At 36.0% G+C, this 26,720-nt stretch overlaps 1 protein-coding gene across 2 annotated transcripts in view; it reads right to left on the minus strand.

Annotated features, from left to right (window-relative positions):
* DOCK7 (dedicator of cytokinesis 7) overlaps positions 1-26,720 on the minus strand; it is a 214,816-nt gene that overhangs the window by 27,227 nt on the left and 160,869 nt on the right. For both annotated transcript variants that reach the window (XM_060023043.2, XM_060023034.2), the window contains exons 31-40: positions 17,909-18,091; positions 17,664-17,799; positions 13,661-13,757; positions 11,012-11,108; positions 10,538-10,672; positions 8,918-9,070; positions 3,393-3,551; positions 2,650-2,750; positions 1,544-1,736; positions 20-163 (exon numbers count right to left, since the gene is read on the minus strand). In XM_060023043.2, the coding sequence (XP_059879026.1) occupies positions 20-163; positions 1,544-1,736; positions 2,650-2,750; positions 3,393-3,551; positions 8,918-9,070; positions 10,538-10,672; positions 11,012-11,108; positions 13,661-13,757; positions 17,664-17,799; positions 17,909-18,091 (1,398 nt within the window). The remainder of the gene's footprint in view (positions 1-19; positions 164-1,543; positions 1,737-2,649; positions 2,751-3,392; positions 3,552-8,917; positions 9,071-10,537; positions 10,673-11,011; positions 11,109-13,660; positions 13,758-17,663; positions 17,800-17,908; positions 18,092-26,720) is intronic.

Raw genomic sequence — 26,720 nt, forward strand, 5'->3', positions numbered from 1 at the left:
ATGAATAAGAGTCATCTACCATAGAGAAAGAAGCAGCTGCTTGTTCCAGTAATCCCACAAGTCCTGACTCAGTAAAGTACTTTCCAGAGCAGATACCTTCTTCATCTGGAGATACCACATCATCTGAGACTGCAGATTCTTCTAAAACATTAGATGAAATATTCTAGGAGGAAAAAAATGTTTAAGGCTTGTGAAATGGAATTAATTTCTTAACATGAAAGATGTATATGAAGAAGTAATTGATGATGAAATATAGCTACCAGCTTAAGTTTAAAAAAAAGGGTAGTCAATGCAAAGATAAAAGACAAATCTCCAAAAACTTTTTGTACTGTGAAGATGACAATAAAGTGTAACACCACTGCTAGATAACTTTTCCATTAATAAAAAGTTGCAAGAAAGAAAATTAAGAAAAATCATGGGCTAAGGAAAATCATAATATCACACAGAACACCTATGGAGACTTAAACAATCTTTATTTTTAATTTAATTGATCTTGCTAAAACTCTCTTTCAGGGAAAATAAGGTACAAAAATGGTTCCTTGGCTTGCCTAACATACATCAAGTTAATGAGAAAACTCAGGTATATTAAAAGCCCTCTTACCCAATGAGATTGGGATCAGCCATTATTTCTAAAAAAGAAATGATACCTACATACCTTAAATATTTGATTTGAACCTAAATATTCACAGTAGATATACACTCATTTGTCAATTTCCTGAAGTAGATCTAAGGTCTTTTCTTTGTGTATGGGTCTCGAGATCAGAGTTCCATGTAATCTCTCTTGACTAAATACCCACAATGCAACCTTTATTTAAGATTTCCAGTTTTGGTTTCTTTAGAGTAAAAACTTGAACTTAAAAGATTATCAAATTATCCTAGACTTCTCGGAGCTTTTCCCCCATTCTTTCTTTATTTGTCTGATCTCTTTGCAAAACATTCAACTTGGTTTTCAGAGAAACAATAACTTACTTTCTTATTGCATTTAGATTTATCAGAGAACATAATATTTAATTAAATTTTGTAACTTCCCAAACCTGGCTTTAATAGGTTTTAAGAAAAGCAAAGCATAACTAACTCTTGGTAAGCAAAGAATTCAACTAGTGGGTAAGGGGGATGTAACCGTACTAGAGCATAAGCTATCATCTCTGAGTCATATATTAGCATATTTATACAGGGAATGGAGAATGTTGGTTTACCTGGTATTTTAATTAAAAGCCAATTAAGAGTTTCCACTGAATTCTGATTCTCAATATCTTGAATGTATTTCATAGATGCTACAAAGTCCACAGCAGTATAGGCAAAGAGAATAAATATACACAGCACTGATAATGCAGAGGTAAGAAAATGTGGCAGAGAATTAATGAGAAATACACTTTAAAAATGTATTAATGAAAGTAATAGTGAAATGTTAATTCATCTACTGAAGTATCACCTTCAGTCTTTATGCTTTCCTTACAAGCTGAATGAATCTAAACACCAGTGAGAAAAGTTAAATCCAAAAAAGGACATACCTTGATTTAATGTAAACCTGGCAGATTCCTACCTGAAATGTTACACATCCCACAGGAAGATATTTCCGGTCCTCCAGCATGCTCAGATATTCAGCAACAAGTGCTGCTGAGTGAACGAGGCACTGGGCAGCTTCAGCATGATTGCTGCGTTCCGAGTGTTTGCCAGCCATGTTCTGCAACCAGGTCAGCCGCAGGTCTGGGGAGGTCTGGTACCCCTTGGCAATTCTAATTAGAACAGAAATTCTTCTCAATTAGCATTTGCTTCCCAAGCTAGAAGGGAGTCCAAATTGCTTTTTCAGTGTTTAGGTTTCTGTTATTGAACACAACCTATTAAGACAAGTTTTTGGGTGGTATGAAAATGTCTTTGAGTATGCTTAGAGAAACAACTGTGGGCCAATGGAACAGTAATATCAGTTTTTTGCAGTGGGGGGCTAAAAAAAGGACATTTTATATGAAAATCTGGACACTAAGGAAACAATCAGTAAGGGAAAAACTGTGGGAATTTACATGTTTATTATAGGAATATAAACAAGTTTTCTATTCAAGGAAAAAAATTTATAGAAGATTGTTTCACTGTATCATTTTTATTTTAAAGAACATATTTGTTTTTGTTTTATTTGTGCCTTTAAGGAACTCCAAAACTGTAAAAAGAGAAGGTCATATGGCAAAGAAAAAGTCAAGTTTTACTTACATCTTTTAAGTTACAACAGGAATTACAAAATTCTCAAAATACCCTATAAATATTATCCTATAGGCAAAACCATATTTAAAATCAGCAAAATTAATATTGTAGTAAAACGTTAATACACTGTATTTTCTTCCTAAAGAACTTTTACATTTAAAATATGGATCTTGGGCCTTCCTAGGAAATCTAGGGCCCAGGATGCCAAGGTGTTAAATGTGTCATTACTTTAAATAATCCTCTTGTTTTTGATAATCAATAAATATACCGAACAATTATTCATAGTTCTTAAAAGAAGAAGTGACACAGGGGATCTGATAAAGCACATTTTGACTTTTCAATTACCGCTAGAAAACGACAAATAAGTTTTGTATTTTTTTTAATCTCATGTTTTTTGTGTATCGTACTAATTTAAGCCCCATTATACAAGGTATAAGTGAATCAAACAAATGTTACCTGTACATTAGATCAATCAACATTTCAGGATCCTCCTGGTGTTCCTTCATTTTAACAGTATCAGAAAGGATCATATGGAGATTGAAAACCAAATCTTGGACCTGTAGCAGAGAATTGTATGAAAAACATCCATTCATTCACAATCATTAAATTAATTTGGAAGATATTTCAGATAAGCATCTAAAGATTTCAAAACAATATGATTTTGATATAGTTCTAAAGAGTCTGGGTATGCTGGGGGAAGATGAGTGAAGGTTGGTAAACTTTATACAAATTGCTCAGCAGACTGTTATTTCAGTTCTCTCACCCAGAAACAAGTAGAAATGTAAGTAGAAATAAAATACTTATAGGGATATAGGGAATACAGGAAAAGAACACAAAAGGAAATCTTCTCCTATGTTTCAGATTTTCCCAAAAGGTAGTTTGTAGAAACTTTAGTGTTTGAGGCAAATTACATTAATCAGTGGGAATAGTTTCATCATAAAGCTTTTTTTGGTCCATACTGCCTAAGTCTAATATTATTTTGGTACAAATTCACAGAATTAAACACCAAAGATATTAACCATTCTGAGAAGGGAGGGTGGCTTATTAAAACAAAGAGATTCAGCCCTATCTATGACACACATGGATGAAAGAAAAATATAGGTTCCTCCAGTTAAAACCAAAGTTTGATCTAACAATTTGGAAAATGCCTATTTACAATTCCTATTTCAGTTAATGCTCTAAGAAGTAGCATTTCTGACCTGATCAGGAAATGTTGTCTCCCTCAATTCCAAGTCTTCTTCAGCATATGTCAGTATAGTCTTTAGAGAACGTCTTAAGAATTCTTCATTAAAATTCTGAGATGTGCCCACCAAGGAAGACAGTGACATGGTTACCTGCATTTTAACCCTGGCAAAGTTCTGTAACAGAGAAATTGCCAGGTAAACATTTAATACAGGAAAGCTTAAAGTGAAAAAGTATATATTTTTTTACTTCCTAAAAGGAAAAGGTTAGTAAAAAAAATACCATTCTATGCAAAATATTTTTGAAAAAGTAATGAAATGTTTATATTGAAATCTTATTATTATTTTTTTTTTGCGGTACGCGGGCCCCTCACTGTTGTGGCCTCTCCCGTTGCGGAGCACAGGTTCTGGACGCGCAGGCTCAGCGGCCATGGCTCGTGGACCTAGCTGCTCTGTGGCATGCGGGATCTTCCCGGACCGGGGCACGAACCCGTGTCCCCTGCATTGGCAGGCGGACTCTCAACCACTGCGCCACCAGGGAAGCCCTGAAATCTTATTTTTAAAAGGACATAAAGCTTAGAATCTTGCTGTAATAATAGCCTACAAAACAGAGTAAAAAATAAAAATTGTGTGTTAGACTTGAATTAGAAGTTGTGCCTAGACTTTACATTGATCTACTATGAGGTATATATTATTAATAATAATACCATTTTTACAGATGGGTTAAAGAACTTGACGAGCATCACAAAATTCTTAAGTGTTAGATGCGGTCTTTGCATTCTAGCCCCTTTCATTAGGTCCACTGCTATGAAAAAATAACTCACATCCTGTATAAAGAAACTTAAAGGTAGAATCTTTGGAGTGATGCCTATAAGAGCTTACACTCTTCCTTTTCTAGTGAAAATTCATTTCTGTTGCACCATTCCCAACTGTGAAACTACTCTTAAGAGTTTATCAGTGACAACCTAGTAATCGCCAAATCCAAGATACTTTTTTGTCAATATTCTACTTGACATCTCTGTATATTTAAATGTATTGATTACTTTTGCCTTGAAAATTGCATGCCTTATCTTCAATGGTACCACCTTATCCTGATTTTTCTATTCTTTATCCACTCTTTTTCTGTCTCCTTTATTCCTCAGTTGCCCTTCTTAAATATCAGTGTTCCCAAAGATTCTGTCAAGAAACCTTTTCACTTCTCATACTCTAAACAGCCTCATCCATTTTTCTGCCTTGGACCAGTACAGATACATGTCTGTGTCTTCAGTTCATATTTCTCTCTTGAGCTCCAAGCTGTTATATTTTACTAAATGGTTCCTTATGAATGTCGCATGGGTACCTCAGTTGTAACACTTCTGAAATACCTTCTTGGTACTTCCCTGCTGGCGCAGTGGTTAAGAATCCACCTGCCAATGCAGGGGACATGGGTTCGATCCCTGATACGGGAAGATCCCACATGCCGGGGAGCAACTAAGCCTGTGTGCCACAACTACTGAGCCCATGTGCCGCAACTGCTGAGCCCGCGTGCTGCAACTACTGTAGCCTGTGCACCTAGAGCCCATGCTCCGCAACAAGAGAAGCCACCGCAGTGAGAAGCCCATGCATTGCAATGAAGAGTAGCCCCTGTTCACCGCGACTAGAGAAAGCCCGTGCGCATCAACGAAGACCCAACACAGCCAAAAGCACAAAGAAAGAAACAAACAAAAAACACCTTCTTTTCCTATTGATTAAATAAATGGTGCTACTATTCTTGTAATCAGTCACTCAGGCCAAAAATCTAGGAGTCATTCCATTGTCATTCTCCCTCTCATTATTCATACCATAAATCCAATCCACACTGTCCTCTAATCTGTTCCAATCTGTTCTTTCTCCATTCCCAATGCCATTTCTTTAGTTTATGCCCTTACCATTACTGTCATAACTTCTTAATCAATCTTTCGGCCTTTTTCTCACCCCTTTTTCTCTCTCCCTGATGCTGTAAGTAGCATCAGGTAAATTTTTGTAAAATGTGAATCTGAACATGTCAGTCTTCTTCTTAAAATACTCCAATGGCTGTTCACACCTTTGAAGATAAAATTCGAATATCTGACCAAGTAAATATGTCAAACTATATGGTGGGAACCGAGAGTATAGTGAGAAACAGTGTCTGCCCTATGACAGCTTAGTACAGACATTTCAATTACAATTTTATCTCTTATTACTCTCCCTTTGAGCCATAACAATTAAGAAGTGCTAAAAAAGTTTCCTTCTCTGCCTGTTTTCTACTCTCATCTCAATGCCTTTCTAATTATGTGCCATTTTCTTTACCTACAAAGTTCTACCCACCTACTTACCCATCCGACTGGGTAATTCTTCATCTTTAGTTCAAGCATCTCCTCTTTCTGAAAACCGATCTTTGAGAGCATAAGCTCTTCTTTTTTTTTCCAACGTCTTTTTTTTTTGAGAGCATAAGCTCTTTTTCTCTGTGCTTACACAGTCCCCTGTGCTTACCTCTCATTATATTAAAAGCAAACACTTATTGAGCATTTGCTCAGAGCCAGTTACTAACATAAGTGTTTTACTTAATTTATATAATCCTCACAAAACCATGTGAAGTAAGTACTTACTATTACAATTATTAGCTGAACATTACCTGTTCATCTCCTACCCTAGTAGATGTTAAGCTATTTGAAAATAAGGACTGTCCTTTTATCTATGTTTGCCTAATGCCTACCACAGTACCTAGAACACAATTTAATACTTAGTTCTACTAGTATTTCTTGATTCTATAAACTATATAAAATCACTGCCAGTTAAAAAACTACCTATTCCTTTTTAGAGGCACTACCTCACACTAAGATGATAAATCACCTATTTTCATCCTATTATATAAAGCTTTTCTAAAATAACAGAAGACTGAATCAAGAAAACTCCAAGTGTAGTCAAATTTAGGGACTTTATTTCAAAAACTAAACAAGATCCATAAAGTAACTAGATTCTTCTGTTCTGAATTAGGAAAGAGGACTTGGCTTCCAGTGAAAATAGGATAGTGAGAGACAGCAAGTTCCTACTTCTCCTGGATTTCATATAAAAATAAAAGATGGGGGGCTTCCCTGGTGGCGCAGTGGTTGAGAGTCCGCCTGCCGATGCAGGGGACACGGGTTCGTGCCCCGGTCTGTGAAGATTCTGCTTGCCGCAGAGCCGCTAGGCCCGTGAGCCATGGCCGCTGAGCCTGCGCGTCCGGAGCCTGTGCTCCGCAACGGGAGAGGCCGCAACAGTGAGAGGCCCGCGTACCGCAAATAAATAAATAAATAAATAAAAGATGAACAGAAAAAAATCCATAAACTCTATTTCAGCAAAATGAGGAGACATACATAATCCATATATTAGAAAAATGCATAAGGGTTGCCACGACAAGCTAAATAGGAAGCAGATTCAATGGAAGGCAAGGAGGGGATAGTAAAAAGTGAGGAATCCTAGGGTGCAGATTTAAGAAATAATCGGAAAAATACTTCTTTTAAATAAGAAACTCACTTTGAAGTGATTAAAAACTATCTGTCTTGGAAACAAAATGACCTAAAAATCTGGAGGGACTGGTTAGAAGTAGATTGACCAGAAACTTTAGGAAGTTAGGTAAGATGTGTATACAACAGCAAAATCCCATGACAGACACATTCCTGAAGGAATGTCCTATAAATACCTGGGCCAATATAAACTATCTCATTCTATGTAGAGTAACAAAAAGGTAAAGAAGATCAGTGAAACATCAGGTAAGAAACACTTAATAGGAAAATATGGTCATGAAACAGATGAAAATTCTGATAAAATATTTTACCTTAAATTATAAAAAATTTATGAAGCCATTCACTTTAGAAAGGAAAAAAAATGGCAGAAATAAAAGAACTCAAGGAAAGCCACAGTGATAGCTAAGATTTTCTTTCACCCCCCCACCAAGGACCAATATTCACTAGCTTGGTGGCAATACTTCCTCCACTGAGAATGCATGATTAAAGAAATAGAGAGCTGAAGGTATTATATAATTATAAAGGTAATCATTAGAACAATACAAACTTTCTTAAATATAATAAAGACTACACCAAAAAAATAAGGTGAACAGACCATAAGTGCAAGATGAAAACAACCAACAAATTTTTTTAAGGAGAGAGGTGGGGAAGCATAACAAAATAATACAACACAACTCTAGGACGTATCTGATAGAATAACAAGTATGAAAAGGTTTAATTCAACTTAGAGACTGGATTACAAGGCAAAACCCAACTCTATGTTGTATATGAGAGGCATGTTTAAAATAAAGTGATTCAAAAAAGTGAAAACGAAAGGATAGGCAAAGGTAACCGAAGAAACGTTCAAATTAGAAAGAAAGCAGAGGTATCTTAATACCATACAAAGTAGAATTCAGTCCAAAAATATAAAAATTTTAAATGAAACCAATTCAGGGTCTTTTTCAATTCTAAAGGGAATAATTCATAGTAAGATATAATAGCTATGAATAGTAGTTACAAATATACCAAATAGTTATGAATATCAATTTACCAACAAAGACCTAAAGGAGAAAGAGACAGTGTATAGGCTTTAAATCATCTCCTTCAGTCCACCAAATGGACCAAAAATAAAGAAAAAACAGAATAATGTAATTAAAAGGTATATCTGTTTAACTCAATATTCTGAAAATAAACAGTACCCCTTCTTTTTAAATGCTTGCATAACATTCATAACAACATTATATGATTGGACAAACACACACATCCATACTACCAAAAAGGAGACATAGTATATTAATTGTATGACCACTTTGCAATAAAACTAAAAATTATTAGGAATTCTCTGGCGGTCCAGTGGTTAGGACTCCACACTTTCACTGCTGAGGGCCCGGGTTCAATCCCTCGTTGGGGAACTAAGATCCTGCAAGCTGCAGCACGGCCAGAAAAAAAGAAACAACTAAAAATTATCATCAAAACTTTAAAACTTTGGGTTAAAAAGAAAATATAAACTGAAATTACAAATATCTACAAACCAAGAATACTGCGAATACTACATATCAGAACCAATGAGACACCAAAAACAGTGCACGATGGAATACTCTAGACCTTAAATACTTACATGAGTAAGAATAAATGAACTAAACATTTGACTCATAAAGTTAGGAAAAATAAAACACAAATCTATTATCAAATAAAAAAACATAAATGAAAACATGGAATTCTTCAAAGACTGGCATATAATCATAAAATATCAAGCCAAGATATTTAACTTTTAATTTTCCTTATGACTTTCATTTCACTTAATGATAATAATTAAAATTTACAATAGCTCAACATTTATATTCTAAATCTGTACTACTACACATTATTTTTAGTATAGGAAGTAAAACTGAAGATTTGGACTTTTATAATATGTCCACAGAATGAGAAATAGAAAGACAAATATTAGACTCAAAACATACCAAAAAAATCCCATGCTCCCCCTGAACCCTTTTAATAGTTATCTACAGAAGTTATATTTCCTAATGAATCAAAGATACAATCCTGAGATGAAACACTTACATTCCCAATCTCAAAGTTCTGTCTCATAAGTAGGTAAAGGGAGGCACTAGCATGTGACCGTATTGTACCGATGCTACTGCTACAGTGCCGGAGAAGCCGGAGGCATAAATCAGCACACTGCTCTGTCTCCTCTTCAAACAAGAGTTCAGGGAACTGTAAAGAAACAACACCAACACTGAATTTATGCAGTAAAAGTTCCAGAGATATGTCAATATAGCCTGACGTGGAGATTTGTTGGTGTAGCCCAGGAATTAAAAGAATGTTAAGGGGGCTTCCCTGGTGGCGCAGTGGTTGAGAGTCCACCTGCCGAAACAGGGGACACGGGTTTGTGCCCCGGTACGGGAAGATCCAACATGCCATGGAGCGGCTGGGCCTGTGAGCCATGGCCATTGAGCCTGCGCGTCTGGAGCCTGTGCTCCGCAACGGGAGAGGCCACAACAGTGAGAGGCCCACATACCACAAAAAAAAAAAGAATGTTAAGGGACAATATTTACTAATGGTTAATAACATGGCCCACAGAGCCAGATAGACTGGGTTCGAGTATGGATTACACTAGTAATATGGCCTTGGACATATTTTCTCATCCTTAAAATGGGCCTAATAATGTTATCTATGTGGGACTGTATGACTACCTTAGATTAGATAATGTGCATTAAACGCTTACTACTATAGTAACTAACATAATAATTCTGTGAAATGTTTTTATTATCACAAAATAGTATATAAGTTATTTTCACTGGCTAAGTTTCATCAACAGCTCTGCATTCCATCTTATAAGATGACTAAGATGAAATAGCTACCTTCAAGTATTAAGCATACACATACACATTTCCAGAGGAAAACAAACATAGGAAATAAATATTTGAAGTAGTTGAACAAACAGCAGAAGCACGTTCCTTTCCATTTACCATAGGATAAGCTAATTTCAACAGACTGAACAACTTATACATTGAATTCTTGATAAATCAAGTCAATAAGGGACAGCCAAAATAAGATGAAGAGAAAACACAAAAAGCCCCATATTTAAAATAAGCTCTTGAGCTTCTCTGGTGATGCAGTGGTTGAGAATCCGCCTGCCAATGCGGGGATACGGGTTTGAGCCCTGGTCCAGGAAGATCCCACATGCTGCGGAGCAACTAAGCCCATGTGCCACAACTACTGAGTCCGCACACCACAACTACTGAGGCTGTGCGCCTCAACTACTGAAGCCCACGTGCCTAGAGCCCATGCTCCACAACAAAAGAAGCCACTGCAATGAGAAGCCCATGCACCGCAATGGAGAGTAGCCCCCCCCCCGCCATACTAGAGAAAGCCCGCATGCAACAACGAAGACCCAATGCAGCCAAAAATAAATAAATAAATTTATTTAAAAAAATAACTAAAATAAAATAACATAAGCTAGTAATTTCAGGCCCTTCTCCACATCAGAACTACTCTTAGAAATTCCAAAAGGTAAGTAGTAGACGAAAAGCAAAGAAGAATCATGAGTCTTAGGTTATTACTAAAATTTTAACTATAAGTATATTTAAAATATGATCAAATGTATGTGTCAAATGATCTTAGACAATGTTAATAAAGAAAGCAAAGTCTGACAGGACAGCAGGTATAAAAATAACCCACCTTTGAAACCAGGGCTCTCTGGGTAGCAAAACAGTGTTGTAGATAAACTGCACTTTGATTACAGGCCATGCTATGTAGTAGCACTTTCAGCACCCCACCAAGGATGCTCTCTTTGGATTCTGTTACAGAAACTGTCTGCAATTTAAAAACAGATAAATAAAATAGAGATGTTAACTGCAATTTGGTTAGAGAGATAGAATATGTATAAGTAACAAATAAAAATTTTAATAGGAAAAAGATAATGTAAGATCTAGGAAGACGTCAAGGAAAAGAAGCTAAGACGGATTTGGATAAAAAAAAAGAGGTGGAGGAGAATGAATAGGTTTTAAATGAGAAAAGAAGAGGAGCAAGGACATAACTTCTAGGATCTACTGATATTTAAATGTAACTATATGGTTCAATAAATACTTTTTCCCCCCAACCCTAACTTATCAAATCTATACTACTTTAAATTCCTCTAATTTGTGTCCTTACCTGGACAACAATCTCTAATGTATCCAAAATGATTAGATTTGCTTCAGTAGCCAGATTTCCATCAATCAGTGCTTCATGTTCAATCTCTGCTCTTGACCTAATACAAAATATTATAAGAAATTATATTTATCTTTTAGAAAAGCCAATAGATCTGCAATTCAGAAAAGACTTAAAGATGCACAGAAATAAAAAACCTTGGAACCCTTTTGCTTTTTCAGGGGAACCATTTTTCAGTATTTGCCTGAATGCAAAGTTACAAGAGAATACGGAAAAAGACAGTATTTTGCATATTTTAAAATGTTTTGTTTTAACCTACATTTTTTTCAACCATGCCAATACAGACTTTCTCACCCTATTACAGTGCTACAGTGCCACTAAAGGCATAAATATTTAGTTTTCAGAGATGCAGCAAACACAGGAAAAAACTTTTATTCTGAATGGTACGTAGACACTAGGTGGTGCTATGTGGGCTTGTATTTAGAGCTGCTTTCACGTAAAGCAACATTCAAAATGTTTAGTAGTCATACTACTATTTCAAGGATTTTCAACATATTTATTTAAGATAAAAGATCTTTTTAAAAATAAAGTTTTGTCTAATTTCCCCAAACTTTTGATACAAAAATTTTAATACAGAAAATGATTTAACTCTTCAGTGAGACTCTGGATGGCACTCATTAGAAATAAAACAACTTGATGTAATGAAGTGGTTTACTTGAATACTAATATTTACAAAAGTATTATTTAATGAAAATAAAAAACTTAATAACTATATATGATTTATGAGTAAAGACATTTGTTTTAGTTGCAATACATATACAGAAACTATATATTGCAACTATATAGTTGCAATACATATACAGAAACTATATATTGCATCCAAGTAGACAAAAAACACATAAATCAAAGCAAAAATAAAAGGATATATTAAATGCTAACTTTTCCAAGTTCTTAGATGTTAAAGTCTGAATCTTTATTACTGTCACTAAAGAGAACAGTCCATGAATTTACATTTACAAATTAAATTTAAGGAGAAAATACAACACAGTTAGAATTAAATTGGACAACAAAATATATAATGTTCAAACTTAAAATTCCAGCAAGATTTTGTGAAGAAACATGACAAAACAAGATGGTTAAACAAAAAGAATCACGAAAACACCAAAAAAAAAGGGCTCCCTTAAAACATAGTAAAATAAGCAAAGAGAACACATTATACAAATGCAGAAATAAAGCAACATACTAATAGCATAGTATCTTGGTGATTTTTGATTTCTAAAAAACACAACATGTGGAAAAATAATAAAAGAAATGAACATGGACAGAGAGGACAGAAATGCAGAAACTCAAACTTTAAGAATTTTTAACACAGTTATATTCAGTATCTGCATTCCCTGCCAAATTCATACATTGAAAACCTAATGCCCAACGTAATGGTGTTAGGAGGTGCAGTTTTTGGAAGGTGATTGGATAATCAGGGCAGAGCCCTCGAGAATGGGATTAGTGCTTCTATAAAAGATGCCCCAGGGAGTTTGCTTGCCCTTAAACCATAAGGGGACACAACAAGAAGTCTGTAACCCAGAAGAGGGCCTTCACCAGACACCAAATCTGCTGGCGCCATGATCTCGAACTTCCCAGCCTCCAGAACTGTGAGGAATAAATTTCTGTTGTTTAAAAGTGACACAGCATGTGGTATTTTGTCATAGCAGCCTGTAGAGACTAAGGCAGTTTCTGACAATGCCAAACTCATCTATATGGTACTGACCCTGCTGCTTCTCTCTCTGCTGGCTCTCACAGGGACTTGCTTCCTGATTTTACTGTCTGAGAGCTAATATTTCTTGAAGTTCAACTGTGAGAATCCTCTAAAGCTTGGGCTGAAGATGGTTCTCAGATAGGGTGGCCAACCATCCAGGTTCACTTTAGGACAGGACTGGAAGGTTCCCTGGGACGTGGGACATTCACTACTAAAATGAGGAGTACTAGGCAAACCCAAATGAGTTGGTCACCATATGCTCAAAGCTGTGGGGGCCAATCAAGTTACTTGAGGGCTAACTTGTAATTACAAATTATCAGGAAAAGAATATTAGCCCCATGACATCTGAAATGCCAAGTGTCAAGCCGAGCAACTTTACCTGTGGTTACTTGGGCAGTGAGAAAGGTTTACTTCCAGTTCCCCTTAGGCTGAAGATGCAGTCCTTTAGGATTGTTTTTGGCGGTAGAGTGGTCAGTTACTGTACCTAGTTTGCCTCCATGCTAGAAACAGAAGACTTGTAGTGTTTTGTCTTTCTTTATATTTTAAGCTTTAACAGGGCAAAGATTAGTTTTCTAATTTTTTGTAATCCTTGAAATATTTAGTTCAGTGTGACACCCAAAATATATTTAAAAAATAGTTGCCGAATGCATTTTCCAAAGGGGATTGTTGGGGGGAAATAGAGTGACATGTGAATATGTAACCTTTTGTTTTACTATAGCATATGAAAATTTCTTCCCTCAAATCATTTTTAATCTAAAATTTAAAAATAAAATATAACTATTTTGTCTTCTAAGATTTGAATGCCTATTATATAAAAAATAACACTAAAAGTAATCATTTTCCTCTGTATTTGAAACTCAACAAACCCATCAGTAAGATAAAACAGAAGGTTATATTACTTGTCAAGCTTCTCAGTGTTTTGACGCCAGTGAGTCATATCCTTCCTCCACCTCAGATTTTCTTGACTCCCAAAGGCACTTCCAGATGGGCTTCTCTCTGCCAAACAAATTTCAAAACCTTTTTTTAATGTTATTTCAGTCAGACCACATACATGTATATTTGCAAACATATAAGAAATCCTACATAATGTTATTAATTTTATACACAGCCACCTTATCCTCAGTACAAGTGGAAAAACCAGACAATGCTTTTTATTAAAAATTTTCACAACAGTTGCAGAAGAAATATATTTGCTAAATGTAATATTAAAAAACCGAACACGCTTTTAAATAAGCAAACTTTCTAATACTGACTCCCAAAATCCTAACCATGGTTTATAAGACCATGCATGATATGATCTTATTTCCTCCCACTCTTGTTTACACTACCATTATTGTGTGTGTATGTGCGTGTAGTTTCACTACATATGCTACTGATTTAGGATGTGTGCAATGGTGGTTGTTCCTTTTACCTGATTGTTTTTCCCACAAATTTTCACTGGCCAATTATTCATCACCTCTGCAGAAAGGCCTTCCTCAACTCTCTACCACTTCCTTTCCTCTTAATTTACTTTCTTTCTCTCCATAGCACTTATGACCACAAGAATATAAGCTACTTAAGAACAGAGATTATGTCCATTTTGTTCACCCCTTTATGTCAGGTACTGACAGTGTCTGGCACATCCTGAGAACTCAATAACTTTTTGTTTAATAAATAAATTAAGAAGGATTGAGGGGCTTTACTGGTGGCACAGTGGTTAAGAATCCGCCTACCAATGCAGGGGACACGGGTTCGAGCCCTGGTCCGGGAAGATCCCACATGCCAAGGAGCAACTAAGTCCGTGCGCCACAACTACTGAGCCTGTGCTCTAGAGCCCGCGAGTCACAACTACTGAAGCCCACGCACCTAGAGCCTGTACTCTGCAACAAGAGAAGATCCCCAATGAGAAGCCCGCGCACCACAATGAAGAGTAGCCCCCACTCGCTGCAACTAGAGAGTAGCCCCTGCTCACCACAACTAGAGAAAGCCCACGCGCAGCAACGAAGACCAAGCGCAACCATAAATAAATAAATAGATAGATAAATATTTTTTTTAAAAAAAGGGTTCATAAAGTAATTATTTCTTTTGGTCCACAGAAGGCAGGACAGGAGGAAGATAGGGGCTTTCTCCCAAGCAGTTTCTAGGATGGAAGGCAAAATGAATGGTACGGGCTCCTTAAGGGGCAGCAGCAATAGAACTGATTCATACCAATCCAGCAGAAGTGAAGTGGAGAAGGCATTGAGAATTGTGGAGAAATATAAACAATAGAATCAAGTCATGACTTCAAGCTTTCAACTAGAAAACTAATGCTCCTTTTTGAAAACCATGAGACTTTAAATTGGCTGGGAAAATGGAAAGAAAAATGAAAGTAAAAATTCAGAGTTCAAATAGAAATTTTAAAAATACTGAGAAACAAATATAATTTGACACACAATAAAGGACGTGTCTGGATATTCCTTCTGCTTTCTCTCCCTTCCGTTCCCTTTCTTTCTCTCTTTACCTCTTTGATTTTGAAACCTCTGTCTTTAAGAAATTTTGTGAAAGAAAGCAAAAAGATATGTCTATATTAAGACAGTTAACAAAATAAGTGTGGACTCTTTTCATTTTTATCATTAACTTTTTTTTCCATGAAATTGTCTCTCATCTCCTTAGTTAAGAATGTCTATCATTAGATGACCTAGCTTATTAAGTACCCAAATATGTAAGAATTGCAAAGGTTTAATTTTTCAAAGACAAGAACTTTTTTTAAAATTGAGATAAAATTGATATATAACATTATATTAGTTTCTGGTGAATAACATAATGATGTGATATATGCACATACTACAAAATGATCATCACAACAAGTCTAGTTGACAACCATCACCACACATAGCTTCAAATATTTTTCTCTTATGATAAGAACTTTTGGGCTTCCCTGGTGGTGCAGTGGTTAAGAATCCACCTGCCAATGCAGGGGACACGAATTTGATCCCTGGTCCGGGAAGATCCCACATGCTGCGGAGCAACTAAGCCTGTGCGCCGCAACCACTAAGCCTGTGCTCTAGAGCCCACGAGCCGCAGCTACTGAGCCCACATGCCACAACTACTGAAGCCCGTGCGCCTAGAGCCCATGCTCTGCAACAAGAGAAGCCACCGCAACGCAGAGTAGCCCCTGCTCGCTGCAAATGGAGAAAGCCGCGCATAGTAACGAAGACCCAATGCAGCCAAAGATAAATAAATAAATATTTTTTTTAAAAAAAAGAACTTTTAAGATGTACTCACTTTGCAACTTTCAAGTATACATTTGTTAACTAGAGTCACGGTGCTATAAGTTACATCCCTGGTACTTACATATTTTATTACGGTGAGTTTGTACCTTTTGATCCCCTACACCCATTTTGTCCATCCCTACCCACCACCTCTAGCAAACACCTATCTGTTCTCCGTATCTATGAGTTTGGGGGGTGGGGGTGGTTTTTTTTTTTAAGATTCCACATATAGAACTTCATTTCTTACATCTAAACAGTGGTAGCTGTCCAAAGGCCACAAGATTAAAAATGTAACAAACATATCGGTAACAGCTCCACTCTCCAACAGTAAGCCTCAGAAAGAGCTACTGTATAATATAAAGAACGCTAAATTGGCAGTCAAAAGATCTTGGTTCTATCAGTTTATAATCTTAGGCAAGTTATTTACCTCTGCGAGTTTTATTTTATCTTAAAGATGAGGATAATTATTCATTAGGCTTTGGTAATAATTAAATGACCTAGAAAGTTAATTTCCATACTTTATAGAGGGTTGTTGTACATACTAAAAGAGTTAAAAGAAAATCAATAGGTACATTGTAAACTGTATATAACTGAAGTGAAAAAACAGTGCTCTATTAATTCCAAAGGCAAAGACTTTGTCTTATTCATTATTAAATACCAAACACACATAGCATATAAAAGATATTTAAGTTTACTTAAAAAAACAATCATTAAGTTAAATGGCCTATCAAAAACAATAATTAAAAAATATTCATGTAAATGTACATTCACATTTTAAGTCAACAAATATATATCGAACTGTTAGCAAATGTCATGTACACAGATGACTAAGCCATGTCCCTGACCTTAAGGAGCTCTCAGCAACAATATTACTTTAGAATTTGCGAAATGTTTACACACACATGGTCACTACAAAGATGATAAGATCAACACTACCTTTTAAAATCTCAAAACAATCACAAGTGGATGAGGAAAGGGAAAGTGGGGAGATTAAGTGACTTGGCCAAAGTTATACGGCTATTGGGTAGCAGACCAGGGATTAGAAACAGGTTTCAAATGCTACTAAACTGTCTTTTCTTGCTGATATTTGAGTTTAATGGGCAATATCTTTGCCTTATATACAGGGTATATTAAATCATTGCAAAACTAGGAAACTTTTAAGAGTAAAAAGTGATGCTACATAGAATGGATGACCAAGAGAACCATAATGTAAACTATAGACTCTGTATGATAATGAGCGTCAGTGTAGGTTCATCAGTTGTAACAAGTGTACCACTCTGGTAGGGGAGGTTGATAACGAGGGAGGCCATGCATGTGTGTGGGGACAGAGGATATATGGGAAATACCTGTATCTTCAGCTCAATTTTGCTATGAACCTAAAACTGCTCTTAAAAAATCTATTTTTAAAAATAAGAGATGCTATTAATAATCACACAAGGGCAAGAGAAACAAACTGAGATTATCCAGAGCAAACTGTAAGTATGCTCACCCTACTTAAATAGGAATTCTAACGTGCAAAGAAATGGCTATTCAAGTTAATTCACAGTTACATTTAAAACACTATCTTAAAAGTGTAGAATTGTCACTGAAGACCTGCAAAAATGATCACTGTAATAGTGTTCAAGGAAACTGAAAAAAATTCTCACCAGAGGAGAAGATATTGTGTACATACCAAGCTGTCCTCGGCTTCGGCGCACCATTTCTTGCCTAGCACCTATGCTTCCAAGAATAGCTTCCTCAAGCTTTGCTCTCATGTCCTTTGATTTCTTAAAAGTCAAACTATTCATTCTTTCAAACACTTTCTTTCCCTAAAATTTAAACATTAGAAAAGAAGACACATTGAAGAAATTTTCTTCTTCTTTTCCACATTATGTTTCCCCTCTTGTTCATCTTTGCAATGGCACAATGATCACTTACTTTGTACTCAAAGCAAGATACACAAAGATAAAGCAGATCTAATAGCCGGTTTAGCTGCAGGACTGAGAGATCTGTAAACCACTTTTGTAAAACCGTCTCATCTGCATTCTTGAGAACCCAAAGCAGACAGATCAAAAGACTCCGACTTGATTCTGCTGAAAAGGTAGTGTGTTGTCTGCCACTCTGAAAATAAAAAGCAGTAGAATGAGACACAAAATGATCAAAGACCATTTCTTTTTTTCAGTTGTCAGTTGTTTTCTTCTAAAAGCAATACAACAATAATTACTTTAAAATCAAATATTTCAAAAGAACCATTTGGTTTAGACAATACTTGTGTAACTCATATAGAACCTTAAACTTAAGGTCCTGACATTTAATGAACCTTTCCTAGCAATAGAAGATTGCTTTAATCTATGACAGGGCTTCCAGCAGACTATAAACATTAACAGAAAACATAAAGGGAAAAACGAAAAGGTCCTATTATTAAAAACTAAGATATCTACCAAAGACTATCAGACACGATATAAATAAAGGGAAAAAAATGACTCTATATAAGACTATTTTAAGAGTATTATGTGATAACAAAATGTTTATCAGGTTTAGAGAATCACTATTTCCTATCAAGGGCCACTGACAAAATGAAAAAGTCTTAGACCACATATAAGTAAAAAGTATTTTTACTTAGAGCATATAAATTTAAGATAATATTCCCAAACCTAGATTTGTATTAGTATACAGTATGTGAAATACAAACAAAAACTAAGAACTTGTTTACAGTACCATTTATTGAATATTTACTCTCTTCCAGTCATCATACTGAGCTCTTTGCATATATTATTTCATTTAGTCCTCCAACAACATTACTAAGCAGGTTGTATCATCTCAATTTTACAGACAAGAATGCAGGATGACAATAATAATAATGATGATGGCAAACAATGATGATGGCAAAACATAACAAAATTTGAAATGTGCTAGACACTATTCTAATTGCTTTTTCTTATTTAACTCTCAACAGTTTTATGAGATGGTATTAACTACTGTTATTTCTAGTTTACAGGTAAGGAAACTAAAGGCTAGAGATTAAGCAATTTGCCCTAAACCACATTCTAAGAAAAAGTAAAGCCACAATTGTAGTCCAGGTTAACCAGACGCCTAAGCTTATACTCTTCACCATTATACTACATTCTAATATTTGGTTAATAAATATACTAAATTATAATAAGAAAGCAGTGGATAAGATGTTGAGAGGAATTACAAAGGAAAGCCATGACCTCAACTACTACCCTAATCTCCCCTCTATCATGCACGACGGTTTCCCTTGAAACCATCTAAAGATATATTATTACTTACTCCATTCTACAGACAAGGAAACTGAGACAAGAAGTAGTTAAGTATCAATATTTTGTGAAAGTATTTTGCAATAAATGGTGGAACTGGGATTCAAATGCAGAACGTGTGGCTCCAGAAACCAAGCTCGTATCCACTATGTTTACTGCCTTTAATGGATGCACGCACATGTAAATAAATTCATGTACATAAACTCACTTAACCACTATGCTATACTGCACCTGACCTGGACACAAATAGTTTTGACTCCCACCCCCAAATTCACAGTCTCTCTCATAAGGAAAATGCTTCTTTATTTTAAAAGTAAGCACTTTCTACAGCAGAACTTTCAGGTATGCAAAAATATATTGACTAAATTCTCAATGACTTATTTTTTAAAACAAAATTTTAAAATTATACCGAATTCGACAAACAGGTACACACTAACATTTCCTATACCCCCACATAAACTGCCAATAACACAGTGACACAGTCTGAAGAAAGTTGGACAAACATGAAAAAGACTCAGTAATGCAAAGATGTCAGGTTTCCCCCAAATTGTTCTATAGGATCAATGCAATTCCAATCAAAATACCAGCCAGGTTTTTCCTGGAAGTTGACAAACTAATTTTAAATTTAATGGGGAAAAGCAAAGGGCCGAAAATAGCCAAGGCACTCTTGAGGAAGAACCAGGCAGAATGGGGGACAAATTTGCTCTACCACATAGCAACATTTACTAAATAGTTAGAATAATTAAGACAGCTTGATATTGGCATATGGATAGACAAATAGTCTAATGAAATTATAGGAAGCACACAAAAAAATCCTATATATGAAATTGTGACATATAACAGAGCTGGCACTATGAATCAGTGGTGGAAGGATGAATTATTCAATAAATGGTGTGAGATAAATGACTTCCCTAGGGGAAAAAAAGTAGACTCCTACCTTGCACTATTGTACAAAAAATAAATTCCAGACAAAGAAAGAACTTAAATGTTAAAAGGAAATATAAAAGAACATACTTATAATCTTGGGAGTAGGACAGAATTTCTTAAATAATACATAAAAAGCGTAAACCATAAGCCACAAAAAGATGATCATATTTGCTTACACTGAAATTGAGAATGTGTGTTTGTTCATTCAATTAATAAAGAAATAGATACATAGAAAAAGCACATCATAAATTAGTAGAAATTTGTTGCATATAAAACCAACATATATACACTACCAAATGTAAAACCGATAGCTAGTGGGAAGCTGCCGTATAGCACAGGGAGATCAGCTCAGCACTTTGTGACCACCTAGAGGGGTGGGATAGGGAGGGTGGGAGGGAGACACAAGAGGGAGGAGATATGGGAATATATGTATAGCTGATTCACTTTGTTATAAAGCACAAGCTAACAGACCATTGTAAAGCAATTATACTCCAATAAAGATGTTTAAAAAAAATATCACTATGTTAGAATGTAAAAAAAAAAAACAACCTGAGATTTGTATCCAGAACAGTCTTTCTCAATCAAGTTTCTACGAGAGAATTAAGCCCTACAAAAAATTGAGGGGCTGTTTTCTCCATTCTCTCAAAGCATTAAAAAAAAAAAAAGATAATTCTGGTTTGGTATTACCCATCAATGAATCTTCTGTGAAGGAAGAAACCACAACCCCAGGACTCTTATTATACATACAAGTAATACTGCAAATACAAAGTCCAGTACACAGTCACAAACTAGGCACACAAAGAAGCAATACATCATGAGTGAGAACTGACAAAACAGATAACAGAAAAAGGTACATTAAGACTTAAGGTATTGAAATTATCAGAGACTATAAAACAACCACACATTCTATGCACCCTTGCCCAAAAAATAAGATTAAAAATCATGACTGGAAACTTGAAAATATAAAGAGAAATGTTTTATTGAAAAGAAATAGCAGAAACAACAGAATTTAGAAAACTGAAAAAAATTTACCCAATAACCAAATTAAGAACTCAGTAGGTTGGTGTAATGTAATATCAGGTATAGTTAAGGAGAGAATTAGTAGACTGAAAGATTGATCAAAAGAAAAGTTCTAGCATGAAGCACAGGTTAACAAAAAGATGGAATACACAGAAGAGTAGAGACAAAGACGATACAATAAAAAGGACTAACATAAGTTTAACTGGAATATGAAAGAGGAGAGACAGAATGGAGAAGAGGACATATTTGGACACATAACAGCTGAGAATTTCATAGAACTGAAGAAAGATGCTGAATCATAAATTTAAGAAGTCCAAAAAAGCTACCAAGCAGAATAAACATAAAGAAATTCAAAATTAGTCTCAACAATTGAAACCACAGAAAGCCAATTTTAAGGAGACAATCAAAGAAACGACAGAAAAAAAGACAAGTTATTTTCAAAGAAGTAACAGTTTGCCACAGCTGGCTTCTCAAAAGTAGCAATGGAAATGAGAAGACAATGGGAACAATGTCCTCAGCAGGCTGAAATAAAACAGAGGAAACTCAGATGCTACTTCTTAAAAAAGGAATCCTAATGAAGGTCAAATAAAGACATTTTTCAAAGAAACAGAGAGTTCATCACCACAGAATAGAAAATTCTAAAGGATATATTTCAGAGTAGAAAAACATCTCATAGAAGTCACAAATTTGAGAAAGAATCAAGAGCAAATAAAGTGGTGAACACATGGGCAAATCTAAATAATTGATTCTATATAGCCATAAAAAAATAATAATGATGATGTGAGGTTTAATGATACATAAAACTAAAGATGGCATTTAAGTAGGAAGAAAGGTAAATGAAGTCAACCTGTTTTAAGATCCTTCTATTAACCAATTTGAAAGTGAAGGTAATGATTAATATTAGATTGAAATTTAAGAAAGCATATTCTTATTTGTAATACAATCACAAAAAGAAGAGAAACAGAATGTATGACTTCCAACCTAGTATAGAGGAAAAAGTGGAATGAGGAAAAACTACAATGAGAAAAAAATGATCCAAAAGAAGATAATAAATGAGACAAAAAGAAATACATAATAGGGGTGGGAAAACATGAAGTAAAATTAAAATGTTAGGTACATTAATTTAATTATACTAAATGTAAATGGGTTTTAAAACTCTAGTGAAAGACAAAGATGAATAGACCAGATTTTACAAATATAAGACAAACTCTAACCATATGCTGTTTATAAAAGACACATTTAAAACATGAAAAAAAACAATGAAAGTAAAAGGATGGAAAAACTCATGCCATACACACACACACATACACACATACACGCTAATCAAAAGAAACTTAGCATAGCTATACCAGTATTATACAAAATTGACTTTAAGGCAAATAAAAAATAAGCATTACAGTTCATGTTGACAAAAGGTACAATTCATCAAAAATATAACAATTTTAAATTAGGTATTTCATAATAAGGCCTCAAAGGAAATAAAACAAAATCTGACAGAATGACAAGAAGAAATTACACCACCACAGTTGTAGTGGGATATTAGAAAAAGTGAACAGAATTCAGTAAAGAGAAAGAAGATTTAAACAATAGGATTAACCAATTTGATGTAATGCATATAATGGATAAATATAGAACAAATGAAGAATATGCATTCTTTTCAAATATGTCAGATATTTGCAAAAACTGACCACGTACTAGACCATAAAACCAACTCCCACAAATATAACTAATTATGTAGAGTAAGTTCTCTGATCATTCAATTAGGCCAAAATCAGAAGCAAAAGGATTACTAGAAATTTTCATATGACTGGAAATTCTCAAACAAAAACAATTTAATAACCCAAAAGTCTAAAAAGAAATCACAATGAACTTAAGATATATTTTGATGACTAATGAAAATGTTACCTACACACTGCGGTATGTAACTAAAACAATAATTAAAGGAAAATGTTTATGATTAAAATATGTATCAGAGAGAAAGGATGAAAATTAGTGAGTTAAGCATCCATCTCAAGAAGTCAGAAAAAAGAACATCAATATAAACCAAAAGTAAGTAGAAGACAGTAAATAATAAAGATAAACATTCAAAAGTGAGGATCAACATTGACCCTAAATTGGTTCTTTACACAAACTAAAGGAATATACAAATTTCTGTTGAGACTGATTTAAGACAAAAGATATAAAAAGCCAGTCTCAGAAATAAAAATGTTTATTTCTACTATAGATGTTATAGACATTAAAAAGATCATAGAAGATATTTGAAACAACTCTGTATGCCAAGAAATTTGAATAAATTTCTGCTAGAATAAAATTTATAAAAACCAGTGTAAAAAGAAATAGAAAACTTGAACAGTCTTACAATCATTAAAGAAATTATACAGGTAATTTGAAAACTTTCAAAAAAGAAAATTGCAGGTATAGATGGCTTCACTCACAAATTCTCCAAGTATTCTAGGAAGAAATAATTTCAATTTTAAACAAGTACTTTCAGGGAACAGAATAAAAGGGGAAATTCCCTAGCTCATTTTAATTGGCTAAACTACCCCGATTCCAAAATCTGAATAGAACATTATGAGAAAGAAAAAAATCTTACTAACATGGTTACACAATCTTAAACAAAATGCAGCAAACCAAATCTATTAATATACAATCATGAAAAAGCTGGGTTTAATTCAGGAATTCAAGGTAGGTTTAACACTAGAAAATCAACTGAAAGGGGTCACAGTAAGAGATTACAAAGCAAAATAAAATGACAGTCTCAATGGTGCAAAAAAGCATGATAAAATTCAACAACTATTCATAATTACAAAAATAAAACTCTTAGTAAACTAGGAACAGAAGGGGACTTCCATAATATAACAGAGGGTATCTTAAAAAAAAAACCAAACCCCAAAACCAAAATCTTTAGCACCTATGTTTAAGAATGAAATGGGACGAGGGGAAGATGGTGGAAGAGTAAGATGTGGAGATCACCTTCCTCCCCACAGATACACCAGAAATACATCTACACGTGGAACAACTCCTACAGAACACCTACTGAACACTGGCAGAAGACCTCAGACCTCCCAAAAGGTAAGAAAGTCCCCATATACCTGGGTAGGGCAAAAGAAAAAAGAACAAACAGAGACAAAACAATAGGGACGGGACCTGCACCAGTGGGAGGGAGCTGTGAAGGAGGAAAGGTTTCCACACACTAGGAAGCCCCTTCGCGGGCGGAGACTGCGGGTGGTGAAGGGGGTAAACTTTGGTGCCACAGAGGAGAGCACAGCAACAGGGGTGCGGAGGGCAAAGCGGTGAGATTCCCACACAGAGGATTGGTGCCAACCAGCACTCACTAGCCCGAGAGGCTTGTCTGCTCACCAGCCGGGGCGGGCGGGGCTGGGAGCTGAGGCTCAGGCTTCAGTCAGAGCACAGAGGACTGGGGTTGGCGGTGTGAACACAGCCTGCAGGGGGTTAGTGCACCACGGTTAGCCAGGAGGGAGTCCGGGAAAAAGTCTGGACCTGCCGAAGAGGCAAGAGACTTTTTCTTCCCTCTTTGTTTCCTGGTGCGCGTGGAGAGGGGATTAAGAGCGCTGCTTAAAGGAGCTCCAGAGACAGGCGCGAGCCGCGGCTAAAAGCGTGGACCCCAGAGACGGGCATGAGACATTAAGGATGCTGCTGCCACCACCAAGGAGCCTGTGTGCGAGCACAGGTCACTATCCTCACCTCCCTTCCGGGGAGGCTGTGCAGCCTGCCAATGCCAGGGTCCCGGGATCCAGGGACAACTTCCCCGGAAGAACGCACAGCGCGCCTCAGGCTGGCGCAACGTCCTGCCGCCCTCTGCCGCCACAAGCTCGCCCAGCACTCCGTGCCCCTCCCTCCCCCCGGCCTGAGGGAGTCAGAGCCCCCGAATCAGCTGCTCCTTTAACCCTGTCCTGAGCGAAAAACAGACGCCCTCCCGCGACCTACATGCAGAGGTGGGGCCAAATCCAAAGCTGTGACCAGGGAGCTGTGAGAATAAAGAAGAGAAAGGGAAATCTCTCCCAGCAGCCTCAGAAGCAGCGGATTAAAGCTCCACAATCAACTTGATGTACCCTGCATCTGTGGAATACATGAATAGACAACGAATCATCCCAAATTGAGGAGCTGGACTTTGAGAGCAAGATTTATTCTTTTCCTCTTTTTGTGAGGGTGTATGTGTATGCTTCTGTGTAAGATTTTGTCTGTATAGCTTTGCTTCCACCATTTGTCCTAAGGTTCTATCTGTCCGTTTTTCTTTTCTCCTTTTTTTCTTTAAAAAAAAATTTTTTTCTTAATACTTATTTTTTATTTTAATAACTTTATTTTATCCTCTTTCTTTATTTCTTTCCTTCCTTCCATCCTTCCTTCCTTCCCTCCTCCCTCCCTCCCTCCCTTTCCTTTCTTTCCTTCTTTCTTTCTTTCTTTTATTCCTTTCTTTCTTTCTCTCTTTCTTTCTCTTTCTCTCTTTCTTTCTACTTTTTCTTCCTTTTATTCTGAACCGTGTGGATGAAAGGCTCTTGGTGCTGTAGCCAGGAATCAGTGCTGTGCCTCTGAAGTGGGAGAGCCAACTTCAGGACACTGGTCCACAAGAGACCTCCCAGCTCCATGTAATATCAAACAGCAAAAATCTCCTAGAGATCTCCATCTCAACACCAACACCCAGCTTCACTCAACGACCAACAAGCTACAGTGCTAGACACCCTATGCCAAACAACTAGCAAGACAGGAACACAACCCCACCCATTAGCAGAGAGGCTGCCTAAAATCATAAGAAGGCCACAGACACCCCAAAACACACCACCAGACATGGACCTGTCCACCAGAAAGACAAGATCCAGCCTCATTCACCAGAACACAGGCAATAGTCCCCTCCACCAGGAAGCCTACACAACCCACTGAACCAACTTTAGCCACTGGGGACAGACATGAAAAACAACGGGAACTACGAACCTGCGGCCTGCAAAAAGGAGACCCCAAACACAGTAAGATAAGCAAAATGAGAAGACAGAAAAACACACAGCAGATGAAGGAGCAAGATAAAACACACCAGACCTAACAAATGAAGAGGAAATAGGCAGTCTACCTGAAAAAGAATTCAGAATAAGGATAGTAAAGATGATCCAAAATCTTGGAAATAGAGAAAATGCAAGAAACATTTAACAAGGACCTAAGAAGAACTAAAGATGAAACAAGTAACGATGAACACCACAATAAATGAAATTAAAAATACTCTAGAAGGGATCAATAGCAGAATAACTGAGGCAGAAGAACGGATAAGTGACCTGGAAGATAAAATAGTGGAAATAACTACTGCAGAGCAGAATAAAGAAAAAAGAATGAAAAGAACTGAGGACAGTCTCAGAGACCTCTGGGACAACATTAAACACACCAACATTCGAATTATAGGGGTTCCAGAAGAAGAAGAGAAAAAGAAAGGGACTGAGAAAATATTTGAAGAGATTATAGTTGAAAACTTCCCTAATATGGGAGAGGAAATAATCAAGTCCAGGAAGCACAGAGAGTCC

The sequence above is a fragment of the Delphinus delphis genome, chromosome 1 (genome assembly GCF_949987515.2).
Source record: "Delphinus delphis chromosome 1, mDelDel1.2, whole genome shotgun sequence".
NCBI lineage: Eukaryota > Metazoa > Chordata > Mammalia > Artiodactyla > Delphinidae > Delphinus > Delphinus delphis.